At 35.0% G+C, this 24,959-nt stretch overlaps 1 protein-coding gene across 1 annotated transcript in view; it reads left to right on the top strand.

Moving 5' to 3' along the window:
• The first annotated feature begins 2,234 nt into the window (after positions 1-2,234).
• Positions 2,235-24,959, top strand: part of LOC110449002 (neurogenic locus notch homolog protein 1-like) — a 53,759-nt gene continuing 31,034 nt past the window's right edge. Inside the window, exons 1-9 of the mRNA XM_021495575.1 lie at positions 2,235-2,271; positions 9,979-10,162; positions 17,744-17,847; positions 18,345-18,473; positions 19,227-19,406; positions 20,308-20,420; positions 20,563-20,680; positions 21,553-21,561; positions 22,033-22,143. Coding sequence (XP_021351250.1) covers positions 2,235-2,271; positions 9,979-10,162; positions 17,744-17,847; positions 18,345-18,473; positions 19,227-19,406; positions 20,308-20,420; positions 20,563-20,680; positions 21,553-21,561; positions 22,033-22,143 — 985 coding nt within the window. The remainder of the gene's footprint in view (positions 2,272-9,978; positions 10,163-17,743; positions 17,848-18,344; positions 18,474-19,226; positions 19,407-20,307; positions 20,421-20,562; positions 20,681-21,552; positions 21,562-22,032; positions 22,144-24,959) is intronic.

Raw genomic sequence — 24,959 nt, forward strand, 5'->3', positions numbered from 1 at the left:
AACATTATTATTAAACTATTTTATTAATAAAATTCTTGATTGTAAGGAGAGAATACTGGTTTGTATCAAATGTATTTGGTACAGTTATGATTAACCCTTTCACCACTGTAGACCATAATGGACTTTACCAGATCAATGCTTAGTAGAGTCTACTGAAGTAACATAGGGATGAAAGAGTTAATTATTATTACATGCTAAACTTCTAGCTGGTGAAGGAATCTTACTGACTCAACTGTAGAAAATGTTTTGTTAATGCTAAAATCCTGTTGAATTCAACTGTAGAAAACATTTGGTATAGATAAAAAATGAATTTCCCCTTGAGAGGTTGTGTGTAGAGAAAAGGTGAACTTGTCAGATTTGTCAATGTTTGTCTAAGCATGGATGTGTGTATATAAGTAAGTGTAGAAGTTGTCTAGTGAGAGAGAAAGGACATGTAATGACAGTGTTGTATGTTTGTATTTGAAAAATGTACATGTTTATTTGCTGAGAGAGGAGAGAGAAATGTGATCATGCCATCTCTTCCATGTTACATATACCATTCGGTCATAAATATTTTTAAAATTATGCCATGACTTAGAGTTACTTCCCTTGAATACGATTTATTTAATGTACTTTCTGAACACTTTTGAAATTGGGTCATTGTTGTACAATTTGAGATTCCTTGTTGATCAGCTTATCTTAATTTAATGTTATTATTCAAGGGAAATAATTCTTGTTGCAAGTATTGTTTATTATATGAAAACTTATTGATCAATGCTATATATAAATAAAATGTTGAAAATGTCAAATAAACTACATGCTTTTGGTTATCTTTTTAGGTCACCAAAGCTTTGCTCAAGTGACTATTCTGATCGCTTTCCCTCCGTCATCGTGCGTCGTGCATACACTTTTTACATTTTCAACTTCTCAAGAACCAGCAGATGGAATTTTTTCAAACTTGGTCAGAATCATCCTTGTTAGATGAGGCTACAACATTGTAAAATTGGGATTCATACCCCAACCCCTGGGGTCAGGGCGGGGCCTCAAAGGGAAAATTAACTAATATTTCAAAAGTTTTCTCCTCCAGACTCAGAGGTACTACAGTCATTTTTTTCTGCATGGATGGAAAAATCATCTCGGGCTTTATTGAAAATGTAAATTTCAGGACCTTCGAGCTATCCTCTCTCCCTTGGGGAGATGGTAAAGTTTACTATAGTTTATATAGGGAAATAACACTTTTGGGTATATTTTGACAATTTTCTGCAGGATATTCTTGGTTTGTGAGAATTATCTTTGGAGGAAGAGGGTTTCAAATTGTAAAATTGGGATTCCTACCCAAACCCCACGGGCCAGAACAGGGCCAGAACAGGGCCCGAAGGGAAAATTAACCAATATTTCAAAAATCTTATTCTCCGGACTTTGAGGTACTACAGTCAATTTCAGTAAATACATCATTAGGAGCTTTATTAAAATTGTCAATTTCTGGACCCCCAGCCATCTGTTCCCCCTTGGGGAGGGGGGAAAGATTACTATAGTTAATATATATAACACTTTTGGGTATATTTTATCCATTTTCAGCAGAAAATGATTCAAACTTGGTCAGAATCATCTTTGGTGGATGAGGGTATTACATTGTTAAATTTCTGTCCCATCCCCAGGGGCTAGGGCAGGGGGGCCCCAAAGGGAACATTTACCAATATTCTAACATACTTATCCTTTGATGACATGACAAGTATTGTATTTCACTTAGTTTACATGCTGATTTCCACATTACATTTAAACAATAAAATAAAGCTACCAGTACCTAGGATATAACTCGGGTGACCACTTGGGCCCTGAGCCTCTTGTCTTAAAATAATGCAACAAGAAAAGAACACTTAATGGCGAAAAAGAAGTGTAATGCAAACTCCTAATCGGTTGTACTAGGGCAGAATATGAACAAAAACAAAGATAAGGTTGATATCCTAAAGAAATAGCAAGGAGGAAAAGACCAGATGTTCCCCAAGGGTAAGCGTATTCTGCTTAATCTACAACACCTGCTATGTAAATCTGAGTCAAATAAGTAATGTTTAGTCGTTATTGTGAGAACCGGTAAAGTGACAACGAAAACACTGATAATAATTTAATTTTCACTTTTGAGATCATGGCGGCGTCGGGGAATACCTGCCAGACGGATACTTGCATCTCTTGAAACTTCCTGTTGTTAGATAAAAAGGAAAACGCGAACGCCTGTGAAGAAAATCGTAGGAAGGGACATGGACGTTGCCATCAAGAAAGGGAAAGATCACAATGGTAAAGTCGTCACGTTTACATGTATCTTGTTATCTAAAGACATCACAAATAGGTAATATAAACCGTTTTAGTTGAGTTAATATGGATTAAAATGCAATCAAATATATATTTTAAAAAAATGACGTTTTCACAAAGCTGTTGATTTTGTGTAGCTCTGGCGTAAGTCAAGGCTACATATCTCAAAATGATTCATGCATTTTTTATGTGCAACTCTTTTTGAAACGGAACCCTGGACTTGTATGTAATGTAATCTTTACCATAGATGTACAAATTCAAAGAAAATTTAATTTGTGGTGGAACAAGCCTGCTATTCTATTTTAAAACGATCAGGTTATTGTCATCTTGTTCTGATATAACTGGCAGAGGAAAAGTGCTGTTAAACAGCTCGTTTCGAAATATTGACACTTGAAAATTGGAACAATTGAAAAATTGAACGCTTGAAGATTGGTATATTGTTATACGCCGTTCGTTCAAAACTCGCAATAACCCTCTTATAAATCTACAATAAAAGGATATAAAATTCATTAATTCTTACACAATATTTTTAATTTCAATGCAATCTAAACAGTCTACTTTTTTGTAAAATAGTTATTACAAAATTTTAAGTCGAACTGTTTAACTATTAAATTGATAGAAAGACACTTTACGATTTAGCTGTTTGATACACTCTGTACCGTGGCCTTACATGTACTAAATGAACGACGGTTCCTCTTAACCTTGTCAGTTAACGAGGTCTCTTTGTATTGCACTTTCAAGGATGACATTATCACTGGGCAAAATGGTTTTTATGGACAAAGGACGAATGTATCACAAGGTAAATATTTTCTGACAAGCTTACTACCATTAAGTTATATACATAGGTTATTGTACAGTATCATAACACCTTATCTTCGGTAAGATTCTTCCGTTTGAAAATATGTAATATCAAAGTTTTACTTAATACACAAACAATGTCGCATACTTTATTTACCTTTCTTTTCATGTCAAAAAGATTATACCAATGAATAGTAATTCAAAACTGGTGATGTTTTACTTTCATGAATTCTGTCTAAATGATCACATAATGTGCAATTCAGCATGTTTAATTGAATAGATGATGGACAAAATGCTTAATTCTTCCGAAATTTCCAATAACATAAAACAGCTAACAAGAGAATATCGAATTGTCGAACTTACAATCGATAAAATCAAGAACAAAGGAAAGTTTTCATGGAGACTGTTGATAAAGTACATGGAGAATAAGACCAGGTGCCCTTTTCATACAAATCATATGTAGCTGAAGATCGTTGGGGAATCTTCGTGTACTACATATTTATACCCCTGTTCCTAAGTAATACTCCCACCTGACGACTTCCGTTGAGTGCAGCAAGCTTGATTTACATTCAATCTGCGAATCCTGAATTTCTTAATTTACATGTCACAGAATTGTACACTCACATTTAGCGTACTGCGAGTGTTCTGGTGATAGAATGATTTAGTCAGATAAGGATATAAACTGTATTACTCAATTGTTAAACGTTGTCCGAGCAGGCTATACAAATATTATTGTACACAAAATTATAATTATTCGGTGAACAATAATATTTCGGCACGGTTGATATAAATTACTAACTTAAAAAAATATCTGTAGCCAAAATTGTATTATTGTAATATTTTATAAATACATTTCCCATTTTACTTCGCTTAAACATATGTAACAGAGATAAAAACAAAAACAAAAAAAACTGGTAAAACATTAAACGACTTCTTCTTCAGAACTATAGGGCATATGTTCATTAGCTTGCTTGGTTTAAGTGTTTTCAATATTTTTGAAGTATATGTATTAGTATCATAACCGATAATCAAGGTCTACTGAAAATGCACCTTAACACTTAAACATTTCTGTTTGATAAACACACACCGATCACACGTAATGAGCTCCCTATTACATTCTACTGTTGTCTATGTGACTTTTAAATCGAAATAACGCTGATTTACCATTCAGAATTGAGATACACTAGTTGATCTTTTGATCCACGTATACTTTATAGTCCACTGATACTGCGGTCTTATTAAAACAGGTCTCCTCATTAATGTCCGAGTCTCTACAGCTGTTATACTGATCTGAACGTGTTAGTGTTGTCACCTTTCAGCGGTACTCATTAGCCTCGCACTGGACACTTAATGCGTATTACAGGTATGCTCGCCAGCTTAAAAAGTCAGCGTGATGTTTTGTGTGGGGAGGTATTAATGGTTAATCGTCATTAAGAGATCCGACACACCGGGTGTATATTGCAGACACAAGTACAAGGTGTCTTTTCTCGCTGGTTGGTTTGCTACTTCTTCAGGTAATTATACTGGGTTAATTTGAGGCCCAAAATGACCATGATCTTTTCCCGTCCGCGCGTCCTATGAATCTTTGATTTTCGAGTTATTTTTAGAGAAGTTAGTCTTCTAAACGTCCCCCACATGGAAGACAGAAGACAATACCAGGCTCTTTAGGGATAAACATTAGTCGCCTCATACTTTAAGCAGAGACGTATAAAGCCATATACGTCTCTGCTTTAAGGGATCTACACAGAATCATCTGCTATCCTTATTTGCCCGGTTTTTTTCATCTTTGATTTTGCAATTTTGCGACACTTTGATCAACAGCATAACCGATTTTATTAATTTAAGAGACGCACATGTATATTGTACTTCAGTTAGGAAGATTTGTATTGATGTAACGGTAAAGTGAATACAAACTACGTTTCTGCCGGCATAAACGGATACATTGTAATGAGAATGCCTCGTGCCTACCTGTAGGTTTCTCCTCCTATATAGCGACGAGACTCCAGTATAGCAATGTGACAATCTATACAGGATTCAGAGACAAACTATCGGCCCTAGTGACAGCATTGATTTTTATTCCAACCCGTTTTTCATTTTACTGACAAGCTCTTTACCATGTGGAGTTCGTGTAATGATGATGGGAGTGAGGTCCAGTGACCAAACCAAAACTGATCTCAGAATGAAAGCGATTTGGATATATTTCGTATGCTTTGTTTCCGTTTTAAATTTGCTTCCGTCAGAAATTGGTAAGTAAATTTATGTTTTATATTTTTATTTCATTCTTAATGAGTAAATCTTTCCATATCCATGTACTATTTAAACAGTTCTAATTTTAAATGTTTTAACGTTATGTTGTAGTTTGATTGTATGTTTCGTCTCTGCTTTGATATTATAACTGTGACAAAATATCCTCTAGTTTTGACACGGAAGGGACATACGATACATGCACTAGGATATGATTAAACAATGATAAACTGCGCAAAAAAAGTATGGACATGTGATATCTTTATTAGCATAAGATCAAAACCAATAATTTTAAATACTGTAATTAATAAATGTTTTCGTTACGACATTCATGCATCAGTTTGGATGTGTACTCGATTTTAAAATTATTAGGTTTGTAAATTAATGATAGCTGTTTTTGTGTTTTCATGGCAACTTTGTTTTTCAAATTTTGTATTATCTCACGTTCCCAAGTTTAATGTAAATTACGCCGACTGTAGTGTTTATAATATGTCGAAATAATGGCGCTAAGATCATCTTATTGGTGAAATCTTGTATCGGACCGAAATAATGGCCCTAAGATTATCTTATTGGTGAAATCATGTATCAGACCGAAATAATGGCCCCAAGATCATCTTATTGGTGAAACCATGTATCAGACCGAAATAATGGCCATAAGATCATCTTATTGGTGAAATCGTGTTTCAGACCGAAATAATGGCCCTAAGATCATCTTATTGGTGAAACCATGTATCAGGCCCATATAATGGCCCTAAGATTATCTTATTGGTGAAATCATGTATCAGACCGAAATAATGGCCCAAAGATCATCTTATTGGTGAAACCATGTATCAGACCGAAATAATGGCCCTAAGATCATTTTATTGGTAAAATCGTGTATCAGACCGATATAATGGCCCTAAGATCATCTTATTGGTGAAATCATGTATCAGACCGAAATAATGACCCTAAGATCATCTTATTGGTGAAATCGTGTATCAGACCGAAATAATGGCCTCAAGATCATCTTATTGGTGAAATTATGTATCAGACCGAAATAATGGTCCTAAGATCATCTTATTGGTGAAATCGTGTATCAGACCGAAATAATGACCCTAAGATCATCTGATTGGTGAAATCATGTATCAGACCGAAATAATGGTCCTAAGATCATCTTATTGGTGAAACCATGTATCAGGCCGATATAATGGCCCTAAGATCATCTTATTGGTGAAATCGTGTATCAGACCGAAATAATGGTCCTAAGATCATCTTATTGGTGAAACCATGTATCAGACCGAACTATTTTGTATCTAATCACGTACTTGTACATGTACCATGGTAGGACCTCGATGACATGTTTATCACAGTGTTGGCATATGAAGTATTTATACTGAAAAATAACTACATTGAAAACCTCTTTTATTCAATATTGTATTTCAAATATTGTTGCATATTCAAGTTTTCTTTTGAAAATATCAACTAGGGTTATTTATGTTTTCATGTAATCTTGTTTATATAATCCAGTCTGAATAGTTAATATGGGTTAATCACATGTTTTCACCACGTCCATATATGATTAATTTCATACAACACCACACTCCTTCACTGTGAACACGTTTGTTATGACTTCATGCTAATCCTTCAATGAATCATTTCATATCTATGTCTGAAAAAGGGTTTATTTTTTGTCTACATTTATAGTATATATTACAATATCTCCAACTCTTAAATATGACAATTCACATAAGTATCCCTTTACCGCTGACAAAGGATATATAATCTACATACCGTATTAGTCCTATAGATTGCCCTGACTATTTTCATGTATACGGATTAACGGAACCAATACGGTACAAGTGTAGTTCCTATGAATGTTATAACGCCGTATTCTTTATGAAATAGAAGAATTATACATCCTAGATATACGGAGTGGGCGATTATTGGAAACAATATATTTCATACGGATATATTTAAGTTGATATGGGGTAATTATTAGAAAGAAATTTCCAGCAGTTATAACATGCATGAAAAACTAGAATATGAACTCATATTAACAATACTAACGTCATAAATCCTAAAGAGACATGTGCTTGAGGGGAGGGCGATTTTAGATACGTTTTCAGAACAGTTCAGAACAGTGATTGAATTGGAAAATGTCTGGAAACGTTTAACGTCTGAAGTAGGACGTGGGCAATTATTGAAATATTATAGAGGTGATTAACAGAACCAATACGGTACACGTGTAGCTCTTATGAATGTTATAACGCCGTATTCTTTATGAAATAGAAGAAGTATACATCGTAGATAATACATCATTGTATATTCTAAAATGTAAAAACACTTCGAATTGAACTATCCAAAACAGTATTACAGCGCTAACACAAGCTCAAAATGAACTCCCGATAATGTTGTGGGGAAGTCCATTTAAGCAACACTGTGATAATAACTCCATGTTCGACATGAGGATTTTGTTTTACGACATGAGGATTTTGTTTTACGACTGTTGATTTTTCCTTTCCTCAGTAGTAACATTTAACCGTGGAATACCGCACCACGGATGATATGTAAACTCTATAAGCAAGGGAGGTGGTATGTTACTTCTTTGAAAAGGGAAGTTAGCAATTATAACAATAAAGTTATCACGCTTGTAATATTATGTTTATGAGGTTATAATAAAACCACACTATAGATATAGGTGGAAACAAAGCTTAAGAAGACGAGAGAGTGGTTTCTTTATACTCGTTTCCTAAAGGATAAATAAAGTAAATATATCTGGATGTAAAATAAAATCATCTCAATCTATTATGTAATATCCCCGGTAAAGATGCAGCTTTATTAAAGACAAAAAGTCTGCTGAGCGGGGATCATTCTTTCTCACTATTGAAATACCAGAAGTTATGGCAAGCCAACTTCACATTAATGTTTTTATTCAAGGAGAAATGTCGATCCCGAATTTCGTAAAACTATATAAGATATCTTATATAGAAATTAAATGAGATGCTTTATAAGATATTTAATTTAATTTTCTGTATAAGATGTCTTATATAATGTATAATATATCTCGTATACTTTATGATATATCTTATATAATGTGTAAGATATCTCATACCACTATATTAGATATCTTATACAATTGAAAGCTCGTTACTATATGATATATATCTTATATAGAATGAGATTTCGTTGCATCAAAAATGGGAAACTAATTTCTCTTCGAGAATCATTCGGAGCACGTCTTTCAGTGGCTGCCATTTCACGCATCCTTGAAGTGGGCGCCGACATTATGGTGACAGGACCACGCGTTGACAGCAAGCCGAATATTATACAAAATAAATGAATATGTGATAACGTTTGTCGGAGGCTCCATATCAATTAATATTATACCTAAGGAAGGATTGATATCTAAATAATCTAATATTGGCAATACAATAAAATGATGTTATGTATAAAAGAGCACGACTGGATAAACACCGCCACACTGAATAACAAAGCAAACTATTGATTAGCGCTCCACGATTCAAAGCTCTCCTTCATCAATAAACCATATGGTAATTTAATCTAAAAGCATTTATGTCTTTAACACATTTGAACTTGACTAATCTCTTTTGCGATTTTTCATTATTACTCTACATATGATCGGAACCACATCTAAAACATTGCTATGGGCTTTTTAATTATTTATTTTTTGAAAATGTAAATGATTAGGCAAAGATTATTGCAACTTATAGTACTCATTCTCTAAGCATGCATTTACAATTGCACTATCGCAATGGAAACAGGAATCTTATTAAATTGAACACGATTTTAAATCTAAAATTCATTGCTGGATTAGATGAATATTTGCACTTGTCTATAAACGGTCGTATCAATATCAATACCCCCATCTAAATCAAACCCATCATCTAAATCAAACCCCCATCTTAATCAAACCCCCATCTAAATCAAACCCCCATCTAAATCAAACCCATCATCTAAATCAAACCTATCATCTAAATCAAACCCATCATTTAAATCAAACCCCCCATCTAAATCAAACCCATCATCTAAATCAAACCCCAATCTAAATCAAACCCATAATCTAAATCAAACCCATCATACCAAGCATTCGACCATTGCAGCAGGATAAGCCCCTTTATAATAAACCACTTTAGCGTCTGAGCTTGAAATGCAAACTATTTCAATTAATATCTCAAAATCTTAAATCGACAGGCAGCAGCAATTATATTTGACCATAGTGATGTTTTAAATCAAAATATTACAGGTAGTGATCGCGCTGAATTATGAATTGGGCTCGTTATTTTTTTCTCATGTGTAACTTACAAATATTCGCGTTTTTATCTGTATACATATGAACTAGATCGCTTACTAGTGAGATTTAGGAGCCCGATTTATAAGTAGTTTTCTTGTCGTCAGAAACCTTTTTGTTGTTGATATGATTGTTGTTCATCATTGTATTTTTTTTTTTAAATGTTCGAGTTGTGTTTTTTTTTTTTTTTATAAAATATTGAATAAATCATTTTTTGTTAGTTTTTATCATTTTTTTTCGTAATGATAGTAACTCGCTGTCAGTAGAAGACATTTATATCTGATAATAATAATCTGATCTGAAGAAAAACCAGAACGGCTCCTAATTACTAAATTATGATTGTGTATGTTTACTTCCGCTAGATGGCGCTTGCACTCTACCCTCCAGCCAATGGGAGAGTACTTGGTACGACAGTTTATCTAGCAGCATAGCTATAACCTACTCAACAAAGAATGTGGTTGGCTGGGACGTTCAAGCGTACAGTTCGTCCGTGACGTCATGGACATGCGTATTGGACGATACGTCGAATAATTACCTCGTTTTCAGGTAAGAATATCGTGGAGAAATGAAGTGTAGGTTTTCCTGAATCACACATGCAACTCGTCGACTCATTGTGTTACTTGTGCAATCTAGGAAACGGTCTTAAGGCAACACCTAACTGCTGACCAGGCCACATCTCCCAATTATCAAGTCCAGGTACTTAGGACCAGGCCAGAACATGTGTGGGATTATATGTGATGAGGGTTGTTCAGGATACATTAGAAACTATATATAAACAACATGGAATTACTGAAACTATCACAGGAAGCAAAACGGTACTTTAGCTTATCACTATAGATACACAATAAGGAAACACTAATTAAAAAAGAGATAAGTCGATTCTGAAACTATCACAGGAAGCAAAATAGTACTTTAGCTTATCACTAGAGGTACACAATAAGGAAACACTAATTAAAAAAAGAGAGTATCACAGAAGTTTGGATGACAGTTGTAAGATTGTAACTCAGCTTTCAGAAAGTTCGACCATACGTTATACACAATTTTGATTTTCGTTTTGTGTGTTAAATACTTATGTAATTTTTTTCGACACAGACCGATCATGATGCACATAAGACAGAGTCTTGACTATATATGCCATTATTAAAGATGCAATCCAGTGTAAATAATGTATCAGTGTTTCTTCTAAAACGACGCATTACAGAGCATCATCATTTTATGTTTGGTCGATTCCTAAATCCTAGCTGGCTTAGTCGATTATGTTGTTTTGTTAATATTTCGACTCGTTTGACTTAAATTGATTTTTCAACCAGAATGTTAGCATTTCCTCAACATCAACAATGGTTTCAAACTTTAGTTATGATAAATCAAATAATGTATGGATTACGGTCAAACAAAAGCTAACCATACATATATTGCTATCACAGACTAGTCGTGTGCTGTCAATGACAGGGTAGGAGTAACACTTACATAATTAGCACTGTTTGATGATCAAATGATAAATCAAATTAAATGTCACAAAAAGTGTCATACAAACATACATAACTAAATGCACATGCAAAAGACTATTGATTAATTGTGTTGTATGCCTCTCTCCCATCTACTCAACACTGTGCGTTCCTAACAGGCCGACACAAAATGTGATCAACCCTCCAACTCTTTACGTAGGACTTTTGTATAGTACAAAGCAATAATATTATATAGATGTTCAAAAACACAACAATATTAATGTCTACTCACACAATTATTTTTTTAACAGGTCATACATTTCCACATCCACATGCATACCATTCTTTAATTTACATAAAATCATTAGGATTACAATTCCAAGTTGCCAATTATCCTGTAAGTATGTACATCATTATAATTAAATCAAAATTTAATTTAATTAAAATAATTGTTTAAAAGCGTTTTCATTCGTCATATTTGCAATTTTCTCTTACTTCAAATTGCAAATAATAAACGTGGAATTTTAAATTGAATGCGAAAGAAGTTACAAAAAATTTCTAACTGTTTTGGGGCAAAATGAATGTATCATTGTATACTTTGTAACATATTCACTAGAAACACGAAGTCAGAGATCAAACCAAATGTAAGAAAAACATGCCAGATTGATGAAGAAAGCCAAACGAAGACACGTTTCGTTTTGCTTGGTTGTACTTTACGTCCTACTTACAAGTTTTTGTGATGGAGGAAAACCGGATCACCCCGAGAAAAATCCACCGACCTGCGAAAAGTAGCGGGCGAATGCTCCACTTAGCTAGGCCTCGAACCCGCGTCCCAGTGGTGGAGGGCTGGTATCGTAGACGGTTAGACGCCTTTACCAATCGGCCACCGTAACCCCTCACAAAGAAATGTCATACCTTCACAGTACTGTGTGAAGCTATTCTAAAGTTGGTAAAAATGTTAAACGGATGCGGATCCTTAAATGTTAAGGAAATATATTGATAACATATCATTCAAACATAATTTATTGAAGAAAAAGCAATCAAAGGGATTGGGAACACGTGATGACAAAAAGTTCAGCATATATAATAGACAATCTACTACTTCACATGAAAACAGCAAGGAGAAAGGGAAAGAGTGAGGGAAAAGGTGAAAAAAGGGACAGGAGGGAAAACGTTAAGGTTGCATTAGTTGTCCACTAGTTGGTTTTAAACCTCTTCGTTGATTTTATAAATGATGGTACAGCACATATGATGTGGACATTTGTTTGGAAAGGAAGATTTGCATCTCCCCATATAAGATTGTCCAGTTATTGATAAAATATTACATAGATTGCCTGCGGTAGAACAGTTACTCTAGTTTTGTATGACCTCCGAAACTAACCCATTAACATTCCGAGATAGTAATGGCATAGTTCCTGGTAGCCAGTTGTTCCATTATGTTTCAGCAAAGTTATGGAGCTGATCGTCAATAGTGGCAAATCAACATGTTTATCATTACTTTGGTATTTTTTATGTCGGATATAATCAAAGCTCTTGTCAAAATCATTACTTCTGGTAAAATCAGTTGCAGCAAATCACTATAATTGAATATAAAAACGTTAATAATATATATATAAAAAAAAAATGCATGCATTACATATTTGATACCGTGCTTAACACATCGTTTTAGAGCTTTGCATATTTTAATTAATAAGAAAAATCGATTGCGAAATTCAAGTTTACGCGCTAATTTATTCTGACATTTGAATGTTATAAACATATCCTTTCAACTCAACTCTATTCAAACTACATGTGATGTAATTTGGAACAACTATCGCAAGTCCCGTTATTGATGTGGTCAATTCCATAGAAACGTACAATATAATTATATACTTACTAGGTTCGATTATGCATGCGGAAACGTGGGGGGCGATTGATATTGTACCTATGGGAAAAATAGACAAAAATATCTGAAGAAAAGTGATAAATTCATTCTCTCATCCATGGACGAAAAGAGCAAAAAAAGAAGAAGTTGGGCGAAAGTTGTTCAAGTTGCTACCGTTTCGCTTGTTAGTTTTATATTTAGTTTTATAAAGTCTTGTTCTTCAGTATTGTAATGTGTGGTTTTTCAGTTTTGAACTGTCGCATGTTTTTAAAATGGCACTGTTGCATTTATTTATTTATTTTTCTTCACGTAATTGGACTGTCTTGTGTTAAAATATAGTTCTGTCGCATTTATAGTATTGTACTGTATTGTTGCTATCATTATTGAATCGTCACGTTTTTCAGTGTTGTAGCGTCACGTTTTTCAGTGTTGTAGCATCACGTTTTTCAGTGTTTTAGCGTCACGTTTTTCAGTGTTGTGCCGTCAAGGTTTTTTTTGTATTTTAAATTGAACCGTCATGTTTTTTAGTATTGTGTCGTCATGTTGTTTCTTGTAATTGAAACGTCATGTTTTACAGTATTTTTCCATCATGATTTTTTTTTAAAAGTTAAACAGTCGTGTTTTTCAGTAATGCACCGTCATGGTTTTTAATTTTGTACACTATTGTACCATCACATTTTCACTTAATGGGCTTAAAGTAGGATGTTTCGATATTGACAGAGAACACTGTTGGATTTATTATGGACCAGCCTAGATCTATTAGCAGTCAGGAACGGCGTGGTATAGATCAATAAAACAAAGCGTAGTTTTAAAAACTTACAAAACAATTACAATGGCCAGACCGTGGGAGGTAATTGTTTTATGTTGGTACACAGTTATTAGAATATAATCAATTCCATCAGCCTAAGCAGACCTTATGGAATCCGGAAACACGAGATTGAAGGTTTAGGTGAACAACAAGTACAATGTTTAAGTATTATGTGTGAATATAGATTGTCAGGGAAGACGAGGGGATTGTTTTACAGCTCACTGAATTAATAAAATGATTGAAATGAAAGTGAATAATGAACATATTTTGAAAATATCGATTCCTTTATACTTGTGATATTTCTTTTCAAGATACATCTGCCTTTTTGAAAAACAAATATATATAAAAAAAAAACCAAAAAAAAACCACGGGAACATTTTACTAATACAGACTCCGGCAATCGATTGATTTCGCATCCTGCATTATAAAATACAGTTAGTCATTTCAGCCCTATTCACAGACTATATAAAGCGATGCAATGTCTTTGCGACCAGCCATTTGCGGAAAGAGGATTCAGAAGTGTCTGAGTTCAATGAGGTCGCTACAAGGTTTCGTAGCTGTCGCCTAATCCATTCGGTCGCAATCAGTCAAAACAACTGTCTCCGACCAGTTTAGTCATTCAGAGGTTTCGTTGGTTTTAAGGAGGTCTCCCATTGATGCTATTTTTATCCCACATTAGTTCCGACTGTGCGGCAATCGGGTTTCGTTTCGACGAGATTGTTGACTTTGCAACCCATCCTCGAATTTCCAGGGGTTTCGTCACTTACGTCCACTACAATATGTCATGATGAAAGCGAGGTTTGTGTACGCTCCGCGTTGCGGATAATGCACAGAAGACTAATTTGACCTTTTGATGAACATACAAAAACAATTGCGCCAGTAACGATAAAATTTACCAGCTTTAATGTCGGGCGTCGGTCCTTTAGAATCTCTAAAAGACAGGTGTCAGCTTAACGATTGGTCAGTTTGTTTTACCTTAAACCTACAGTAAACCTTCGAGTTTGCTTACCATGCATATGCAAGGGGTGCGGAGACGTGAGCGAAATTCCTAAAAGTTCCAGGATGTTTGCAACCTAGTAACGACCCGTCTGTGATGGATCAGTGAGGAGGTTTACGTAGTGGTCGACCATCACTAAGTCGGCGACTGGTTGTCAATCGGCTGCAAAGTGGTTCCAAGTGTGGCAGACCTGAGTGTACTTGTCACAGCGGCTACCAGTCTGTCGCCAATGAAATCAATTGACAAGAGAATGTGTTGCAATTGCATGGTTTGGTTGTCTGGCGCGTGAATGAACATATATCTTAGTATAATGAAATGGAAACATCATATAAATGATTTTCGTTCACATGGCCGAGTACTGATGGCACTAAGATAACCTGAGGATTACTATTGGTTTTCCAGATATACCGATACTCACGTTTCCCCTTCGCCGATCGGGGATCGAGAAAAGAACACACCTTCTGTTACCCTCTGTATGTATTGTAGGAGGCAACTAATGAGGGAAACCTCTACAAAATTGGGGATTTGCTTTTTTTTGCTATATAGGGTAATGGCAACAACTGGTTCACCCGTTGTCAGTATAATGTGACCGGGCGGAATGCTGTGATGGGTGACTTTTGCATGGTATTTCAGTGAGATAGCACTATAAAGTCGGCACCAGATCCGCGCTATCACAAGGAGGCAATTACACCAACATATCCTGTCTCCAGCAACATTCACTCATGCACGCATACACAACGCACATGGAGGTGCGTCCTTAAATGACCTTAGCTGTTGATAGGACATTAAACCCTGTATAACCAACTCAAGTTTTCCTTCATCACCGGAAACCGGAAAAAAGTTTGCAACAACCTAAACAAATGATCTGCAAACTGTACAGATTGTAAGGATGAAATGTGCGTCTCATAAATCGTTATTCCACATATTTCTATAACGATTTAACTATGTCATGTTCAGTACGCCGGTATCCTAAATGTGTAAATTTTCACAACTCATAATTACTCCTGCAATTAGATACTGAAAGATAGAATAGCTACAAGGTGCTCTTAATTATATTGATTTATTATCTACAAACACATAATATCCATTTACCGCGAGAAATGGCCTACCACGTTCGATTTTTGGGCTAAATTGAACTTCCGGCGAACTCGATGACCTTATTTGCATACTCAACTGATAAATTGTTTATGATTTGTTTAGAGTTGAGTGACAAACATTAAAGTTGAAACTGTTTCATCCGATCGATGGAATATAACATACGTGAATTGACGTGTTAGACCTAACATCTCCATGTTTATTTACTATTGAGTGTGAACGAGGATTTGTAAAGTATTCCATTGCGTCAAGCTTCGATTTCTGGTATACAATAGAAACAGTTCTGTATCGTTGGTATGGTCATATGGCTGCAGAAAGCGCACTCGACAGTTGCATTCAAGCATCCATATTTCATAATACTTTGCAATATTGTTGATTTCTCCCATTGATCACAGCTGTGTGTAACTGGAATGAGAACAGTGAGCTTACACCAGGGATAAAGATAATTCCCTTTAGCGCATCGCTAGAAAGCGACCGCAGTCCTTTGCACAATAAAAACCTTCCACGTGAGATAATTGGTGAAACGTTTACGTATCATCCACGTAGAAAACACATTGGAAGCGTTTTATGGATAAATAGCTTATGATCTTTAAATTTTGACATCACAACAAATGCTACGTCACAATGCTTTACGACTTCAATGGTTTTATTGTGACGCCATGGGTCTTTGCGGATCTCAGGAGATTTTTGTATAAGGGGTTGTCGGATTAAATGATAATGTTATTGGAGAAACATGTCTTCTAACACGTGATAATTAATGACCATGTTTATCTATCCTACGTTAGACGACATAAAAGATAAAAAGACACTCAATACAATCTTGTTGAGGAACTTCATTGTAATTATTGATAAAAACACTTATCTTTACGGAACAAAACTTATACCTTATTTCGATTCACAGGAATCAAATAAAATATAAATGAATAAATAAAAGAGAGAAAATACCGGCATGTCAACAAACCATTATTCAAACACAACATCGATAACACTAGAGCAAAATATGAACAGTGGAAATGATTTTCCATGGAACCTTTCGAAAGAATAAGAAGAATAAGACCAGGTTTCCCGGAAGGGTAAGCGTCTCCTGTTTCATCGATGACATCCGCCATGAAAATCTAGTTCATATACAAGTGATTTCACATCCTCGCACCGAGAACTAGGATAGTGACAACATAAAACAGACTACTTACAACTTTCATTTCGTATGATGTGATAACAATTTAACTTCTCAAATGTCGTATATACCGTTTTTGAGATTGCTTGAGTACATTTTTTACGAAATATTGTCTGTTTTGTTGAGTACAAGGATTTTTAACTCCCCAAAACTTTCGAAGAAAACATATGCCACAAGAATTACCATGTCACGAGAACACAGTTAGTGCCTAGTTCACGGTTAGGGCCTAGTTCACGGTTAGGGCCTAGTACACAGTTAGGGCCTAGTTCACGGTTAGGGCCTAGTTCACGGTTAGGGCCTAGTACACAGTTAGGGCCTAGTTCACGGTTAGGGCCTAGTTCACGGTTAGGGCCTAGTACACAGTTAGGGCCTAGTTCACGGTTAGGGCCTAGTTCACGGTTAGGGCCTAGTACACAGTTAGGGCCTAGTTCACGGTTAGGGCCTAGTTCACGGTTAGGGCCTAGTACACAGTTAGGGCCTAGTTCACGGTTAGGGCCTAGTTCACGGTTAGGGCCTAGTACACAGTTAGGGCCTAGTTCACGGTTAGGGCCTAGTTCACGGTTAGGGCCTAGTTCACGGTTAGGGCCTTGTTCACTGTTAGGGCCTAGTTCAAGGTTAAGTTAATATAAAGGCCTGTCTTACGCTTTTACAAATTACTTATTTCGAATTGTAGTAAGTTTGAGAAGCATCATCGTCGTTGAAAACAATTGAGATTTTAAACAGTCGGATGTTTTTTCCTTGTAGAGGTGATCAGAACGTGGACCTATTTGGCGCCGGTCAGAATGCTTACTTATGTGTTAAGTGGCACAAAGTGACCGACTACTCCTACTCCTACTACTTTATGTTCAGTAAGTAATAAACTCATATACTGTAAACGGACCTATTTTAGCGGTGTGTCAATTTCAGCGGTTTCGCGCTTTATATTTTACCGCTAAATTATGATCCAATATAATTTGATTGATTTTTTTCTATATAATACTTTATTGCATATGTTGTGAGTGTGCCATTTCATTAATGTGCTATTCTGTTAAAATTAGATAAAAATAAAGTCCACATAATTATTACTTTCACAGTATAACCCTTAGGGTATTTTTCGGATTAGCACTTTCTTGCGATTATGTGCAGAAAACTTCTCGCTCGTTTAGAAAAATGTAATGATATGATTAGGATTTTGATATGTCCTAGGTGAATACTATTCTTAATTATGCTAAAAACTTCAAATGATCCGATAGATCATTTGTTCAACATATCATATCTGGGCAACAGAGAATCATTAATGAAAACTGGAATTTTTATACTTATTATACTTTTTTAAAAAAATCATTTGAGTGCCTTATTTTTACAGAGGAGGAATCAAATGCCGGATTTATGAGGGTATTTATAGAGGACGCAAGCATAGCACTATCGTCCACCACGTCCAAGTACTGCACATCCGGCCCAGGAGCCGAGGAGTACCACATGATGGTCAAATCAGGTTGGTGACATGGTTGGAGCTAGAGCGTTGACAGACAGGATGTAGTTTGAGTTGTTATTTGAAAAGGATTGTTCCTTTTGATTTCTTGATTTGATTGTTGATTTGATTGTTGATTGGCGGGGGCGGAGCATGAGTGTTGATCAACAATGGTGGAGCTGGATTATTATATATATATTTTTTTTTTTTACTTTTGCTTTTCTCGTCAATTTTGCCAAACGCTTCATTCGCCCTTGATGATGGCGCAGTGCAAAAGGTTTTCTTTTTTTCTATATTTTGGGTTAGAAAGAGTGAGACAAAATAATCAATCACTCCTGCTTGATGCAGACAGAAAAATTTCAATCCACGGGATAAGATTTTTTAATTTAAGCAATCGTCAATGATAGACTTGTGAATCTAACACAACGTTGAGTTTTCTCTGTCTACATAACACAGTAGTGATACGTTGATTCAAGTAAATATGTTATTAATGATGACGTCATTACAGGTCATGGGTGGTTGGGTGGTCGGTTGGTGCATTGTATAGTGCACTTGCCTTTCACCAAGGCGAACGGGTTTCGATTACCCGATCGGACGTGAAAAGGTATAGGGTAACCGCCCGATTACGTAGGTTTTCTCCGGGTACTCCGGTTTCCTCCCACATTAAGACCATACCCGCGCGTACATCCGGGCCAACAACAGTTATTATTATAAGTTGAAATAACTTTCATAATTGTTGTAAACTAAATAAAGTTTATATTTTTATATATATTTCAGGTCATGAAGCGACTGCCAGACAGTTCGTTCCTTTAGATATGATGGGAACATTCACCTACGCCTACACCAGCAGCAGTGGCGCCACCTCCTGCTCCTCAAACAGTCAATGGGATATGTGTGCCAATCGGACGATGATGGCATTCGACTACACCAAGTGCGCCACTGTTGTGGCATTTACACGTGCGTATAAAAAGTGCAGTGCACCCTCGTTATGCTGCCACTATTTGTCCAAGAGTTAACCTGGCATTGTAAAGGGGTTTGGCGATAAAATGAGGGAAATGGAGAGGGAATTCATAAGAAAACGAGAAAAAGGGACATTGAAATATGTTAGCGGTAAACGAGATAGCAAATACAACGAGGGACATTTCATCGATGGTTGACTGTATTGTGACTTTGTTCGTTATTGTGCAAACATGTTACTAATATTTCAATACCTTTACAGCTGTGCAAATGTGATACCAACTTTTCGATTATTGTGACATTTAAACTGTTTACTCTTTTTCGTTCTATTGTAACATTTACACGTAGTGTAGCATTGCAAGTGTTAAAGGAACATTTTTTCTTGGATCTCAAATTAGTCCTGACCATATTTAATATTTCAGTTTAAAGGAATATTAGCCGTAACATTTCTTACAAGCGATTGTGTCATGCTTTTCCCAGTAATTGAAGACGGATTCAAATAACGTATTCATCATTGTTTTACATTTTAAAAGATATGAGAAGATGTGTATCTTTCCAATATAAAAGGGAACGAAAAGCATTCATTCCAGGTTTCATCTGACCAGTCAATGAATGCAAGACCCTCATAACTAATATCTTATAGAGAATAACCAGTATGTCTCCTATGAAGGAAACATGCACTCAAAAGGCATTTTTTGAATTATATGTTATTCACCGTATAATCATAAATTAGCAATCTACAAATAGTTATAAGATTATGTTAATGCAATACTTCTTCAGAAACTCTTGGTTGCATCATGGCTTGTACTCGATCACCATTCAAATCATCAGGAAAATAAATAAGAGTTATCTATAATTAAAACAGTTTTATCGAAATCAGATGAATGGTGATTGTTTTCAGAGGAGGGAACGCTGAACAGTGTACACTACGTCACGAGCAGTGCTGTCTCCTATGTGTCTGCCCTTAACCTCGGGACTGTTGACGATATTAGCTACTTCCGGTTTACCTGCTTTGTAAGTATCAATTACATATTCTATAACCATATGGTCTAACGTGTCAGTTCAGTAATTTAACAGAGAGCTAGATGTGTATGTTTTATTTATCCTGCCCAATCATCATCTCTTCATTCGCTATTTTTGTCTTTTGCATACAAAGGCCGTTCAAATGAATGGTTCAATTACTGAACTAAGCATGGCTAGCGGAAGTTGCGCAAAAGGACAAACTCCAACTACAGCTCCCTCTGGTGGTGGAATAGCAACGTTAACACCTGACGGTACGTAGCATTTTAGTGTTGGTTACAAAATCATTATATTGAATCCAATTACAAGTTTTAAACACTCTTTGAAAGACTAACGCACATGACACTATATACATGAATAAGGTTGAAAATCTAATTTCAGTGTATGCATACAGTTGAATGACGGCGCCTATGAGTCGTATGACTCTCGACTAATAAAGAATCTGAATCTGAATAAAATCCCAAACAGAGTGAATGAGACATGAACGACGAATGTCTTATACTAAAACTATGTCGAGGAACTCGACCTTCCAGAGTATTGCGCTGGCTTTACACCATGTGTAGATGGTATACGTCATACTTCAAACGGCGATTAGTGTTACTGAATTGATCGACACATTTGTCCATCTAACAAGAGATTAATAAATCATTTCATCAATTATATTTTAATTAATATTGAATTGCTAACACAATGATACCTCTGTGACGTAAAAGGTAATATTTAGTCCAGTATACATAGATATAAAGGTTTTGGTTAAACGAAAACAATCTTGTTACGAACATTTCACTTGGAACATGGATTTCAATACACATTTTTATATTATCTGTATTGTATTAACATGCGATATTTTCTATTACTGAGATGTTGATATTTAAATAACGGTTCTTATATTTTATTTATTCATTTCCTTTTCACATATTTTGATTTTCGGCAATCATGGGTTTTACGTTTCTATCATAACACAAGATACTATTATTGATACTGCTTATATTGATATGACTTATTTGATTTTAGTTCTAAAATAAAACGAAATAAATACGTCCTTTTTCATGCAATTTTGATTTCCTGACTATTGAAATATTTTCAAAAGTTGTGTTTTGTGTTTGTTTTCATGTGCTGTTTCCAGTGCTTTGTCGTAAGTATCCTTCTCTCTTGGTATATTTATTTTACCTTGTCAGTGAATATAGGTTCAGACAGAGTGAGAGACAATCGGACATCATTACATATCTTTAATTGAATATATTTGATATAATAATTGAAAATTTGTTGATATTAACAATCATCATTGTGCAGTCAATGAATTGCTAACATCTATTTTTATTTCCCCCATTTTTTGGGGTTAAAATTTTCCAAAATATTGCAGAAAGCATGTGAAAAAAATACAATACCATTTGTTATCCTCCACAGAACAGCGCAAATTCGTCCTTCTTGAAAAAATATATTGATGTAAATGTAAAGCGAGAGATATTTTCATTAATATTCAATGCAAATTTTGAATTCTGTATTTGAATTACTTTTATCAATCAATAACTATTTCTTTAACTTTTTATCAAATTTCATTCCTATTATTTTGTATTTGACCTTGTCTGTTATTTATTGTTTCTAGGCCCGTGTGACCCTGACCCCTGTCAGAATGGAGGCACGTGTACTTACTCAGGCGTGGTGTCCACGTGCGCATGCCCAACAGGTTATGGCGGTACGAACTGTGACCAAATAGGTAAGTCCTCTCAATTGGTCAGTAGCACCATCGAAACTGTTTGTCGTACTTATTCACAAAACAATTTTCCCATATACATTAACATCAACATTTTGTTTAATTTATTGCGTTTTGTTGATTGGTGGTTGTAATATCCACGTGTGGTATATACATATGTGTTAAATGTAAATGTGTCCTGTGGAACTCATCATTGACCTGATATAATTTTTGTTTGTTTTCGACTTACAATTGTTCTATATCCTATGTAACCACTAATCCTATTTCATTTATTGTTACTGTTCCACCCTCACAATTGTTTTTTTTTTGTAAAATAAAACAAATTATTAAAAACAAATCGCCCAATAACGCTCGTGTTTTTCGACGATCGGCGGCATGGAGTCGCTGATATCAGGTACGTAAGTGTAAGGTATGTATGTTTCCTGTTTTATGAATACCTTTTAAACTTTAATAATGTTGCACGCGGATCTCATCGGCTGTTGCTGATTAAAACGATATATTGATGAAAAAAATCCGAATTTTTAACGTTATTTTACACTGTAGTAATGATTTTGGAGTTACGTTGGTTTTTATACCTCACAGATTGTATGTGGTATTCATATTGGAGTCATTTCAATTAAAACACTGTATAATTATTTCTACATCAATGTTATGACCGTCATATCATATTGTATGTCAACAGCGTAGATAACTAGTTATATGACTAAGTTATTTGATAACATAACGATCATTTCTTTGGGTTAACTTTCAAATTACACTGGAAATGTATATATTTCTATTTCTATGAGTGTCGATTACAGTTCTTTCAACAATTTATCAAATAGCTAAAAATTCATAGGTAGCAAAATAGACACAGAAAATGTGTCATCGAATCATCAGCTTTAGCAGTCATTTAAACTTTTATGATACGTTTCATTCACAGCATTGTACCTGTGTATAACTTATTTATGTGGCACACAGCATTTCGCAAGTTTACCTTTCTGTAAAATAATTACATGAAACATGAAGTAAGTTAGCATCTACTTAACCATTCTGTCAGTCTAAACAGAAAGCCATATACAAATGCATTTACTGCACCATATAGTATTTTTTCTATTTAGGACTCATCATAAGGTCCTAAAGGTCATGGGAATAGATATCTATTCCTAAAATACTCCACAACACATGTAGATATTCAGTAGGGGAAAGGGGGCTATTGAATTCTTTGTAACGCTACAAATTTACAGTTGAATGCTACAACAGATTTATCTATCAAATCATGTGAACTTGCTTTTCATGAAAACAATATCAGGAATAAGATTCATCAGTTTGGTATGAATAATAAAGGCTAAATTTTATTTCAACAAAAGCAGGAATTGTGAAGTTTTAAATTTCTGCTTGTGTTCAAACAAACTAAGCCTTTAACGTACCATAAAAGGTTCGAGTTACAAGGTTACCTATTAACGCGTTACAAGGTTACCTATTAACGAGTTACAAGGTTACCTATTAACGAGTTACAAGGAAGGTTACCCATTAACGAGTTACAAGGTTATCTATTAACGAGTTACAAGGTTATCTATTAACGAGTTACAGGGTTGCCTATTAACGAGTTACACGGTTACCTATTAACGAGTTACAAGGTTACCTATTAACGAGTTACAAGATTCCCTATTAATAAGTTACACAGTTACCTATTAACGAGTTACAAGGTTGCCTATTAACAAGTCACAAGGTTACCTATTAACGAGTTACACGGTTACCTATTAACGAGTCACAAGGTTACCCATTAACGAGTTACAAGGTTACCTATTAACGAGTTACAAGGTTACCTATTAACGAGTTACAAGGTTACCTATTAACGAGTTACAAGGAAGGTTACCCATTAAAGAGTCACATGATTCCCTATTAACGAGTTACAAGGTTACCTATTAACGAGGACATTGATTCGCTTTCTGTTGAATGTGTATGTCCTTTTTTATGTATGAATAATTAGGATTGCGCCATTTGATGATTAACTCGAATTTATTACAAAAAAATCAAGACTTTCAATAGAACCATAAGAGTATGTTTTAATCCCGAAAATGAGCACTGACTCTTGGGTTGTAAAGGTTATTTTTATGACCTTTCAGATTTCAGGGAAAAGGTTATTTGACTTCTGGGCCCGTATTCATGAAACCGTTCTCATGCTTAAACATGGATTTTGTGTTCAAGCCTTATTTCTTCTTCTGGTTACAAATTATTTATATACTCTTTTTTTGTTAAAGTTTTGAAAAAAAATTGAAGAGACTGTTTTCAATGTTTACAATTTACTTTTTCACCGTTTGATATGACATAAGTGGGTTACAAGAAAGTTGGTATGAGCACAGAACCGATGCTTGAGCATAAGAATGGTTTCATGAATACGGGCCCACAACTTGTTAAACGTGTAGATAAAACAGAAAGCCCTGAAACAAACTGAAATATATGTCATCCACGATATAGTAATGTACAGTGTAGACAAACATTGTTTCAGCGATTTACCTTATATCCAAACACTATTTTGTAATTAAAACATAAGTTCTTCTTTTACTATAAAGTCAGTAAAAAGCATCAAGAAGAAGGATGTCTTTTTAAAAAAAAACACGATCTTAATCCTAAGCTAAATGATTTTTACAATATAATTAGAAATTTTATAAAAAACATTTCATATCCAACATCTTTTCTCTGTCTAGCTATTGTATATATAAAAAAAAACCACGGAAAGCTAGTGTAGCATTATCAGAACTCTGAACATGTATAGTGTAGCATTATCAGAACTCTGAACATACATAGTGTAGCATTATCAGAACTCTGAACATACA

This window comes from Mizuhopecten yessoensis, unplaced genomic scaffold, assembly GCF_002113885.1.
Source record: "Mizuhopecten yessoensis strain PY_sf001 unplaced genomic scaffold, ASM211388v2 scaffold4411, whole genome shotgun sequence".
In the NCBI taxonomy this organism is placed as follows: Eukaryota; Metazoa; Mollusca; class Bivalvia; order Pectinida; family Pectinidae; genus Mizuhopecten; species Mizuhopecten yessoensis.